The 12,555-nt window shown below is 38.8% G+C and overlaps 1 protein-coding gene across 1 annotated transcript in view; it reads right to left on the reverse strand.

Annotated features, from left to right (window-relative positions):
- kcnh2b (potassium voltage-gated channel, subfamily H (eag-related), member 2b) overlaps nt 1-12,555 on the reverse strand; it is a 254,225-nt gene that overhangs the window by 12,707 nt on the left and 228,963 nt on the right. Inside the window, exons 8-14 of the mRNA XM_015048160.1 lie at nt 9,006-9,185; nt 8,455-8,558; nt 8,178-8,316; nt 4,862-5,016; nt 3,870-3,964; nt 2,772-2,912; nt 148-347 (exon numbers count right to left, since the gene is read on the reverse strand). Of these exons, the coding sequence (XP_014903646.1) occupies nt 148-347; nt 2,772-2,912; nt 3,870-3,964; nt 4,862-5,016; nt 8,178-8,316; nt 8,455-8,558; nt 9,006-9,185 (1,014 nt within the window). The remainder of the gene's footprint in view (nt 1-147; nt 348-2,771; nt 2,913-3,869; nt 3,965-4,861; nt 5,017-8,177; nt 8,317-8,454; nt 8,559-9,005; nt 9,186-12,555) is intronic.

The following is a 12,555-nucleotide window of genomic DNA, read 5'->3' on the forward strand; positions in this document are numbered from 1 at the left end:
TATAGTGAGAATCTACTGAAATGACGTTCATGCATACAAGTGGATCTCAGATCAGTGGATTCCCAGAAAAACCCTGAATCAGAAAAAAAGTCAAGATGGTGTGAGCCACGCCCTGACGATAGAGATACAAGGAGCCTGGGAACTCACGGCGTTCATGTCGATGCCGTTGGTGTAGGACCAGGCGTGCTGAAAGTACTCCTCCAGCCTCTGCCGGAGAGGGTTGGGGATCTGGTGGAAGCGGATGAACTCCCTGACTCTCAGCATCTGGGTGTGGTAGCGGGCCGTCCCTGAGTAGAGCCGCTGGATGATGGCTGACACGTTCCCGAAGATGCTGGCGTACATCAGGGCTGGAGAACACAGACATGAGCAGACACTGTAGGAATGTAGTGTAGGTTGTTAAAAGGAGGAAAAACGACCGTGAGCAAAGTCAGGGCCGTCCCGAATGGGAGAAAAACATCGAGAAGTTTGATGTGAAAGACTTTGTCTGCAGAGGACAGGCTGTTATTTGAGTTCTCCTTGATGAACCTCAGTGTCTTGCTGTCATGTTGGATCCTGCTGACCTCCAAGCCTCTGTCAGCTCCTATCACTGTCTACGTAACACACCGCAAAGCCTCCATGTAACAGTCTAAACACACGTTTGGCAGGGGAACCAAAAACACACTCCATCTGAAAAGGTTTTTACCTGCAAATTCAAATTGCACTCAAGTATTAAAGCTGCAAAGGATTGGGTTTTACTTATGGTCAGGTTGTCTAAATAAGGAAGGCAGCCACAAAATAAAACTTACACACAAATCACTACAACAAGGTTTCAGCTGGGTTTAAGAATAATTCAAATTTACACAAGTTATTTTTATTTTTAGAGTGTGCACGTTATTTCTTTGGGATAAAATGTTGTTCCACTGGATATCAGTGTTCAGGACTGGAATAGTAATGGAGGTGAAACAACAAGTTGATCATTGGTACTTTGCTTTATGATCAGTGAAATGACAGGCAAGCTAATTAACACTGGGAGATCTGGAGTGATAGCATCAGGACAGGATATTACAGCGTCTTCACTTCATTTACAAGTTTTAATAATATCTTTAATGAATGATAAGGGGAGAAGATGAAAAAGGTAATCAATTTATTTTGCAATGATGAATAAATGAGGTGAAAGACCAAACTAATTACAAGATTTCCCTCTGAATAAGTTTAAAACATGACAAAACATCCAGCATCAGAGTACCAAGAAACACACAGCTCTTTGATTTCAGACTTATTTAAATGGATTCATTACATTATGAGTAAATCCATTTGTGATTGTTTTTTTGTTCCAAGATAACAATTTATGTTCACAAATTAAACTTATTTCATTCGTTCATAAGTTTGACCCCGATGACAAAGTGAATCATCACAATTAATATCTGATCGACTTCTAAAAAAAAAGTAGAGATGCACCAAGAAAGAAATTGGTGACTGCAGTTGAATTTTCACCTGAAAGTTGGAAACTCAAAAATTTGATCCTTTTCTGTCCAGTGAACACACCACGCTAACAGCTACTGGCTCACGCTAACAATGAAGCTAACAGTTAGCTACTTTTTTTGGTAATCTGTTTAGATAACAAACTTTTATCATCTCTAAGGACTCCACATCATTTTAAAAATAATTGTTAGCCTCCATGTAACACCTTACAGGCAACATACTCATCAGAAAATTACAAAAATAGAGTCAAAGGCTTTCAGCAGATAACAGGAAAGCTATAAAATGCAGCATGTTTTATCCTTTGAGGTTTCGACCTCTTTCTGTCAGGGAACATGCTGGATTTGGAAATGTTGGGAGCCTTTTAAAAATAACATGAGTTCAGCTAATTTTTCTAGGGAACACACACCAAGTCTGATGATTTGGCAATGAATACTAAAGGATTCAGAGGTGAAAGACACTAAAGAAAATGTGAACTGTGTCATCATTTTGTCTGTTTTAATGTAGAAAGGCTTTTTTTTTTTCTTACATTAACTGCACGGTGACAGGACTTCTTTTCCCAATATAAATACATTTAAAAAAATGCTACGGATTTTTTCTTTCTTTTTCTTTTTTACACAAAATATATTTAACGTTTTTAGAAATGTAAATAAGAAAGTATGTACACACTGACAGCACGAGGGATCGGCTTTAATTATGTAATGCATGGCAACTGCAGGACGTTTAAACAGTAAATTGGTTCAAAGCAATCATTAACACTATTGCAGTTTTTCAATTTGGACTTTGGTTACAATGTGTTATGGTTTAAAAGTCCTCCCATTAATCCATGTCTAACCAACACTATATAAATCATTAATAACTGTTAAAGGTGAGAAATTGGAAAAAAAAATCTGGCGTTTTTTTTGCCAAATAGTGAACCAAGTCCAACCTGTATGTTTTATCCTGTTATATTGAACATTTCAGACTACCTTAGATGAACAATAAGCAATTGCAAATGTTTTTAGCACAGTCACCTTCTCACCCTTTACTCATGAATAATAAGCAGTTATTAATTATTTATAAAGTGTTTATAGATGAATGGATAACATATCTATGAACTATTTACCATCTGTAAGGGGAGCCTTATTGTAAAGCGGCACCAAAAAAATACTGGATCTTATGTGTCTAAACTTTCTGTAAGGAAAGACGTTTCATACCAGTTAAATCAGCTGTTCTTCATCCAACCATCCATCCATCCATCCATCCATCCATCCATCCATCCATCCATCCATCCATCCATCCATCCATCCATCCATCCATCCATCCATACTTACATCCGATGAGCATAACACAGATGGAGAAGATCTTCTCAGAGTTGGTGTTGGGTGACACATTTCCAAAACCCACACTGGTCAGACTGCTGAATGTGAAGTAAAGAGCTGTGACATACTTGTCTTTGATAGAGGGTCCTGAACCTGATGGAGGAGGGGAAAGGGTTGGGGGAAAACAGGGTAACAAGAACAGATTACACATAAGATAGCATGCCCTTTTATGCAACAGACTGAAATCCGCCATGCAGCGCTGAAAAGAGCGGTGAGTTGGAAGCGGGGTACGAGAGAAACAAGGATCTGTTATTGTTGCTTTGAGGTCATCAGCTCAGCCTCTCAGGCAGCTGTACAGTTACCCTGGTTCAATTTAATGCTAATCTGTGAAGTTTTACTGCTTTATTTGATGTTTTATTTTATCACCAGTAACAGAACATCAAATTACCATTTGTGAAATTATTTTTCCCGTTAAACTGTTATCTGTTTTAATCTTTTTCAAAATCTCTTTCTCTTTCTCACTGTTTATTCTATGTCACATGCTGTTTGCATTTTAATTATGTAAAGCACTTTGAAATGCCTTGCTGCTGAAATGTGCTATACAAATAAAATTTGATTGATTTGATTGATAAACATTGGCTACTAACCATTGTTAATCAGTTCTCCAACTTTGGTAATTTGGTGATATGAATTTGTATTTTATTGATTAATTATTCTTTCAAACGACCAAATTAGACCGTGGAAATGAACATTTTTGAGAAGCTTAACACAGAGGTGTCCACAATGTGGCCCTCGGACCATTTTCGGCCCACAACATGATTTTTTTGTGGTCTCAGACTGCAATGCATGAATGATGCAAAATTGGCATGCCGACACGGCAGCAAAATGAACACCAACAAGTTTGCTGCTTTATTTTCACCAATATCTGTATATATTTAATTAAAAACTTTGTAACTCTATTTTAGACAACAGTTAATTTTTCAAAGTCTGAAATTTGGTTCCAAACAACCCACGTTTCAGCTTCAGCCAAACTGTGTTTCCTAGAATAACTGACTTATTACAACACTGGTTCCTACCAGGCAGGTATGTTATTCTGGTGACTGTTAGTACCTGGGACAGATTCATTGAAGTGTTTTCCCAACTGGTCCCCCAGGGTGTGGAGCCACCCTATAGAACCGTTCCGCTCCACACTACCAATTGCATACCTGGAAAAAAAAACAAACAAAAAAAAAAAAACACAATATGAATGTTCTATTTTTCATTGATCACTTTATTAATCAAATTTAATTCTTAATAAAAAAGAAAAGAAAATAAAGCCATGTATGACAAAGATGTATTTTGTAACTAAATAAATCAATATTAAAGGGGCGCTATTATGTGTTTTCCAGGCACATAGAGCCATTTCATAGCACAATCAAGTAACTATGTGAACTTCAGTTGTTTTTGGGCCTTTATCTTTTAAGAAACTCCTGCTCTTTCTGAAACTCTGCCTACAGGAAGTCATCTCAGCATCGTTCCTCTATTAACCCTTTAACAATATTTTTACCAGCAGTGCTCTGAAAAGTAGCTTGTATAATGAGTTCAACTGATGTTCCACCAGTTGTTTGCTAACTGCTGCTGGCTAGTCTGAAGGGACTGAGTGGGGTAATCGCCAGGGAGGATTTCTCTGGGAGGTAGGAATTTGGAAGCTTGGATATTGCGGCTCAGAGAAGGAGCTACGTCCATTCAGACGTTTTGCATGGTTGAATGGTTGCCATGGAGATTAAAGAATTTCTCAAATATGCATGAAATCCTGAGCAGGATTACCATTGCAACAACACATTATCAATAGAGTAAAACTAACTTGTCTCACAACAGTCTAAACCCAGCTCACGTTCCCTATTAGTAGGTGAACAATCCAAAGCTTGGTGAGACAAGACAACCTCCAGGTATGTTTTAGACGAGGGAATAACATTAGAACATGGTGTAAAGCTAAAAAAAAAAAAAAAAAGAGTCGATTTTATATAATCCTGACCTTTTAAAGGTTTAACTCAAACATAAATAAAGTATTCCAACATTATTCCTGCTTTTTCTCTGGACTATCAGAAAATCTCTCTGAGTACCAGATGCAGGCCAGCCAGTGAGCGATGAGGGCGAAGGTGCACATGAGGAGGAAGAGGACAGCCGCTCCGTACTCTGAGTAGCGGTCCAACTTCCTAGCTACGCGGACCAATCGCAGCAGACGAGCAGTTTTCAGCAGGCCAATCAGGGTGGTGGTCTGAGGTCGAACACAAGAACAATCACACAGGAGTGAAGTAACAGAACAGAGACGATATATCTGCTACTGTCATCCTGTCACTAACACACGCACACATACTCACACGCACACGCGCACACACACGCACAGCGTCGGTGTGGCTGTGGCCTTGTACCACAGTGATTCAGTGCAGAGGAGGTGCTAAATCTTGATTGCCATTCGTTACTGCGGGGTGTCAACTCCCTCGCCTCTCTGCTTGTACTCAGCAAGCCCTCATGGTGTCCATACAACAGATAAATAACAAGCTGATTACTGCGCTGGCAGAGCGCCCACTTCTGCTCTCTCTCTGTGTGTGTGTGAGCGTGTGTGTCTGTGCCTTCAAAGTAAATACGTGCTTTGTGGTCAGGAAAAGCTCTGCTGGACAGCATTAGTGAAATGGATGTTAAGCTAAGTGTTCCCCAGGCACCATTTGTTTTCCATTTCCCAAATGTAACTTCTGTGTAACTTAATTGTTTCAATTCTTTTCCACATAAACTGCATGATTGGTAACATTCCCCACCTGATTCAATAAATTCACTTTTTTTATGTCTCCCAAAGATCTCTTTGTCTCTTCAGTGGCTCAGAGATTCACTCAACAGAAACTACTGTCTCTTTAATTGGTACCACTTTAAAATAAGGCCCCCCTTAATGATCCCTAATAAATAGTTTATAGATATGTTATTCATTCATTTATAAACACTTTATAAATAATTAATAGCTGTTTATTATGCATTAATTAAAAGTGAGAGAGATTATCTGCTTAAAATTATGTTTACAATTGTCTATTGTGCTAACAAGTTGTTATGCTAAAATGTTTAGCATAACTCTAGATAAAATATATAAGTGAAATAGACTTGGTTCATTATTTAGCAAGAAACCAGAGTATTTTTTTCCTTCTTGTCCTTAATTAATTAAATAATATACACTTATTTATGATTTATAAAGTGTTTAGAGATGAATTAATAGCATATGTATGAACTATTTATTAGACATCTGTAAGAGGAGCCTTACTGTAAAGTGGTACTCTTTAATTATATCTTATCAGAAGGGGTGGTAACACTTATGCTAATCTGCTAATAGTGGAGCTAATTTTTCTTTTTGCTAACTTTCAAAACATTTATCACACTTAGCTTCCCCTAAATTAAATTTCTTAAATAAATTCTAAATTGCTAATTTACTTGGCTGTTTTGTAAACATTTTGTTTGACATCATATTTTATATTTTTGCTCTGTCTCTTGTTTTTCCCCACTAACTTAATTTCAAACAGCATACAGGAACAATCTAAAACATGGACAGCAGTGAACAAGATGCAAACATCAATACATCTAAAACTATTAAAAACACTGGTGAATTATTTTGTCAAAATTAAACTGGTGCTCAAACGTTGTAGCCTTTCAAGGGTAGATATAATCAGATTTGAAATTAGCGACTTAGCATTAGCTATAGTGTGTTATTGCAGTGCTTTAGCGTTAGCTGAGCTAATGTTTGTAATTAGTGTTTTAAGGTTAGCACTTAGCACAACTAACTTTTTAGTTTTCAGTGCCAAATGTTTATTTGTATAAACAACAAATCTTAAAATAAAGCCTATGAGACAAAATGAAATATTAAATGGGGCAAAATTATTACACTGCACATAAAAGCTGAGAACTCCATGTTGTAGCCTATTGCTTTGGTAATAGTGGATGTTTAACAGCAAGTTGAGTGCATGGATGTCCTCTGGGTAAGAACCACAGTTTTCATTTAAAGTAGGCCCAACCTTAATAATGCAGAATTTTCACCCCAACACAGTTTAAATGGGTGAGTTCTGAAAAGGTTCAACCAGTGTAAAGGACTAAAACACACACACATGCATACACACAAAAACAAAACGTAGAGCAAAGTGTCACCTGAAGGAGAAGGAGGTATGAAGAGGAGCGTCTGGATTCAGATCTGGACTGTATTACTGTATCACTGCATGAGCAGAATCTGCTTTCATTGCGATGCAAAGTTTCCTTAGGTTACCTTCAGGTGTGTGTTGATGTTACCAGGTTGTTTCTGAATGAGTGTTAACAGAGCCTAAGCAGAACTTTGTTTTTATGATTTAGAAGAGTCACAACTTAAATGGAAAAGTAAAAAGACAAGATGGCTCGCTCTTGTTAAACCCAGATGAGGCTGATTTAAAGAAGTTCACTCAGTGCGATTATTGGCTGATTTTAACCAAAATCCTTCACCATGAGAGAAAATCTGTGGTCATTGAGTGTGACAGCTGTGCCCAACATCCCAAGATGGCCTGTGATAAATATCCAGCAGATTTTTTATAGGTGAATCATGTAGTGGGTCTCACTGCTGCCACAGACTGATGCTTAGCCTCTCCGTCCCTGACATGAGTGTCCCCGTCTCCCTCCTCTGCTCCTTCTCACCCTCTTCTCAGCAGTTGACTCGTGTAACAGCAACATTCACAACTTGCTGTTCAGTTATTGTTGGACTGATATTTTTGTGGGATCTGCCTGAAATAACCGTGCTGAAGCAAACTGCAACAATGAACCAGGAAAGTACTCTGGTTGGTTTGTTTCGCCCAAACCAGGAATATAATTTTTTTGTTTGTTTTGTTTTTATTCTAATTATTTAAAAGTTAAAGCTAATTATTAAAAGTAGTTCAAAGTATCTATCTGTGCACACAAACAAACTCCTGGCGCCATGTCTGATTCTTAACAGGAAGTCATTGTTCTTTTGAAGCAATCTGATTGGCTGAAATAGGTTTTAGCTTAGACCTGCCTGCCCCCTACGGGTCAGACCCTGTGAGTCTGGATATTGTGTACGATATTGTTTTTAAACGATGTGGAGGATATATTTGTTTTTATAAAGACGTGTGTACAAGGCTTTAGTTTCCATAACTGGGTTTTTCACAATTGGAAATGTTTCCAAACAGCCTTTCATTTACCAGCTGACCAACAGTGCACAGCAGCAGCTCATTAACAGAAGTTTAAGTCGTAGGAACACCATGACTGAGGTTTTGAAATTGGAACTTTCTAAACCTCTTGGCGTATCTTGACACTGTTAACCTGCTTGTGCCTTCGATTGTGGTTTTATGCAGCTGTGAGCCTAAAATTGTTCCGATTCATTGTGTACAAGACTCGGCATCTCTAATCCCTACGTGTGTTTACCTCCTCTCCGTTGCGGTAGATAAGCAGGTCAAAGGGAATAGCAGCAACCATGTCGATGAGGAACCAGCCTTTGAAGTAGTGAACGGCGATACGAACCGGGTGGCTCACCACTTCATCATTAGAGTTCACATATGTTGTCCTAAAAGAAAAATCAAGCCCAGTACTTGGTGTCAGTAATACTTAGTGTACCTGACACAAACTCTAAAACAACAAATCTCTGTTTTTTAGCGACACTGGGTTCCTGTTAAACATTCATCATATCAGCAGAGATTCAGACCTGAAGTTGATGAGGATGTCAATGATGAACATGATGTCGACTATGAGGTCCACCACATTGAGAGGAGAGCAGGAGTAACCGCAGTTCTGCTTGGCTACCTCTTCCTGAGAGGAGAGAGGGACAGAGGAAACATGTGGAAACAGAGGAGGAGAATTAGGAGCTAAAGCACTAAAAATAGAAGGCATCTTTCAGATGGATTAACATTAAGGGCTTTAGGTGAATTTGCATATGTATGATGACAAAGCATACAGAAGTCGTGCAGTAATGGGACGCTCTGCACGATCCAAGACTTGGACATCTGCTGTCTTTCTTGGTCTTCATGTCACCTCAGACTTATATTTAGCGCTTTTCAACCCTCAAGGCAGATGAAGAGTCTTGCCCAAGGACACAACAGAGGCCGACAGAGCAGGACTCTGCTGATTATGTGACGCCAGTTGGTTGCACTTGTTTATTTTTTATAAAACCTCAATAAAACACGTTCAAGTTTGTGGTTGTAACATGATAAAAAATGTGAATAAATAGTGTGAACTGAGCTCGGGGTGAGGCCCTACGTGGTCGTTGAGGAGGAAGGCGGCTGAGTAGGGGGTCAGGATGGCAGTGTAGATGACCAGCAGCAGGATGAGCCAATCCCACACCGCCTTGAAGGGACTGTAGTGCAACACGGTCCACTTGTGGATGCGAGGAGCTTGAAGCTTGTACTCCGGCAACACATCTGCACCGAGAGACAACACCTGGGTAGACAGAGAAGGAGAGAGGGGAGAAAAGGAGCAATCAGATGTGGAAGAATGTAGATAAAGAAGGAGAGGGAAAAAAAAGGAATGACCCAAAAAAATAAGACAGTAAAAAGAATATAATTAGGAAACTTCTGCTTACAGATAATTCTGCATAGAGCAGGCGCGCATACAAAGAGTTCATTAACTATACATGCATCCCTGCAGTGTGCATTTAGGGGAGACAACAACACTGCTTTGCAATTACAGCGATAGCGTCCGTGCCCACCGAAGATGACGAGAACCGTTCTGAAGGCACTGGCCCTCTTAAGGTTATCCTCCTGGGCAGCCAGCTTCTCACACACACACACGCACACCCCTGCACACGCACACACACTGAGCCACAGCACATGCACAAATACACACAAAAGCAAGAACACAGTAATTATGTACAAATACAGCAGTGATGTTTTGATATGACTCCGACAAAACTGAGAGCAACATACAGAAACATCTTTTCTCCTCACGGTCCTCCCCCTGACACACACACGCACACACACTCCAGAAAAGAAATCTGAGGTTTCATGCCGCAGTGCTAAGTAGCTTTACTTGCAGCAACGTATACCACTGTCTGCATTGCACTTGCATGGATGAAAGAAGGAATAATCCCGTATGTGATGAACGAGGTGCTGTGAGTTGAACGTACAGCAGTCGCTTCAGGTGGAGGCATCAGAAAGCTTGAGACGGGCTGAATGCAGGAACGCATTATGATTAAGGAGACGTTTAATTTGCTGTTACACATTCTACGCACAGATCTGGGACAGTAAAAACAGTGATTATCACTGCAATGGCTGCTGGAGGCATGCGGGCTCTGACAGCCAGTGAGTCAATATTCTGTTCTGGAAGCTAATCTATAACGTAAGGAACAAACAGCCACAGTTTGAGAAGCATGTGGTTCCACATTTTGACGCTACAAACTCAGATTTTATGAAGCATTTTTCTGAACCTGGTAGATAAGACGTCTGGGTTTCCCTTCTGAGTCTGTTAAGGTTCTGACCCAATCATAGAAGACAGTGGATATATTGGTACATGATAAAAACAAACACACTCGCTTCATTATAAGGAAAAAGAAAAAAATGTGGATTTGAATTCATATCTCATTTACTACAGTTTCCTGTACTATCTAGGCATAGAGTCATTTTAAAGCAAAATCAAGTAACAATGTTACTTGTAGTTGTTATAAAAATGCAAAAATAACTTTAAAAAAATGTGACTTTGTAATTTAACGCCTTGAAATTGGGCCTCTGTTTCTTTAAGAAGCTCCTGCTCTTTCTGAAAGAGCAGGAGTGATGACTTCCTTCAGGAAGTCATCACAACATGGCTCCTCTATCAATCCTCTGATGTTTTTACCAGCGTTTTACTGACAAACGGCTCCTATGATGAGCTCAGCAGGTACAGTTCCACCAGGTTTGCTGATTGCTGCAGTAAGAAAGTATATGTGCAATTTCCCACAAGCGTTGTAGAAGGCAGGCGGTGGATGTCCTCTGGTCAGAGGAGACCAAGAATATCAACTTTTTGGCCCATATGCAAAATGCAAAAGCATGAAACGTGTATGAAAAATGGTGGAGGCAGAATCACGCAGACACTGTCCATCTGATCTGACAGTTTCAGTCATTTTATAAAGAACAAGTTGTTAGATTTAGATTTATACTATTGGAAAAATAAAATGCCAAACCATTTATTTTTGAAGCAGTTTTAACGAAGCTTAACAGAGTGAGCATGTAGTTGGAAACTTGGACTGACATTTAATTTGGAAATTGTGAATATGATGGAACATACTTTATTTTGTTGGGGATTTTCATGTTAATGTTGTGAAAACTATTTTTCTTAGGCTAAATATTTTACTTTTATAGCATAATACTGACTTAAACACACAATTAAAGATAAGTATCTTGAAGTAAAAGCAAAATTTTTATGGCAAAGTAAATCTGCCAACTGCCAATCACAGTTGGCAGATTTTTTTCTTCATAAAAATTCTGTAATCCATGTATTGTTTTCCTTTAATCAAATACAACTTCATGTTTGTCTACCACATAAACTCCACTAAAACCTACTGAGGTTTGTAGTTGCAAACTGTCAAAATGTGAAAAGTTCAAGCGTTGTGAACATTTTGCAAGTCATTTTGAAAAAGTACACTTCTTCCTGGAAGCCATTTTATATTTGACAAAATATGATTCAGGTGCAAAAATGTCCAGATGCATTTTAAATACGGTCAGACAAGACTGATAGCAGTAGTAGATGTGTGCTGCGTTTGACCTGGGAAATATTGTGCAGAATATGAACGCATCAAAGAAAGTATGAATCTTAACAGAACCAAAGCGTCAGATTTAGAGCGCTCTATAAAACATGAAAGCTCATGATCAGCCGTTCCCCATTCAACGCTGTTTTTCTCCACATTTAGCTTTCATTCCACTTCACCGTACTTGTTGCTGCACCTGCTCCTCCCTGTCCTCACCCTGACCTAACAGGTTTGGTCTTTTCTTTTTTTTTGTCTGCCATGTTCTGGTCTGCTTCACATTTCCCATACATTTGGTAGCAGTTCAAACTACTTTCTCTTCTTCACTGTCCATTGCTTCTTTACCTGGAGGCCCTGTGTCTCACTTTATTGATGCAATGATGAGAAAAATCACATCTGGCTTCACAGGAGGTGACATTTCCAGTTCCATTTGTACTTTCTTTAAGATTTAGCTTAATATAAATGAAAAAAGAACCCAACTGCTGTTTGATTTATTAAAAATAAGAGAGAAATATTTCAGTGTTTGTCGTGTCTGAAATGAAGCCATCTGTTTCGTGTCTTAACCAGATCATTGGGAGTCGGCCTCCTTCAAATGCTTTATTTATCAGCATTTACATTATTCCTAAGCTAACTCTCAGCTGTGGAAGTTCAGAAATCTTTTGGTGTTTGTGAAAGAGATTAAATCTTTTGAAAGAAAAGAACAGAAATGAAGGACAAATACAAAATACTTAATCAGATTTACATGAACAAATCAGTTAAAAAGCTCACAAGGTAAAACATACAGTAATATGACAAAATGAGGAGATTCTGATTTCAACAATATTTTTTTAAGGAAATTCAGAATTTTTATGCTTTTACTTGTTTTTATTTAACTGTCAATAACATCATCAGTCACACTTTTTCGTAATATCTGTAATCTGAGCAGAGGAGAGTTTTCACACTTGTTTCATTCTAAGATGTTTTTAATAGAGGTGTGCCGATCGATCGTCCACCGATCATAATCGTGAAAAAGAGCCATTCCCGTGAAAAAGTGTATGATCGGTGATCGCAGATCACGGTCTCTTGTTGCCGATCACACAAACCGATCACCTGCAT

Source organism: Poecilia latipinna, unplaced genomic scaffold (genome assembly GCF_001443285.1).
Source record: "Poecilia latipinna isolate Pla-1442-1.1 unplaced genomic scaffold, P_latipinna-1.0 Scaffold863, whole genome shotgun sequence".
NCBI classification, from domain to species: domain Eukaryota; kingdom Metazoa; phylum Chordata; class Actinopteri; order Cyprinodontiformes; family Poeciliidae; genus Poecilia; species Poecilia latipinna.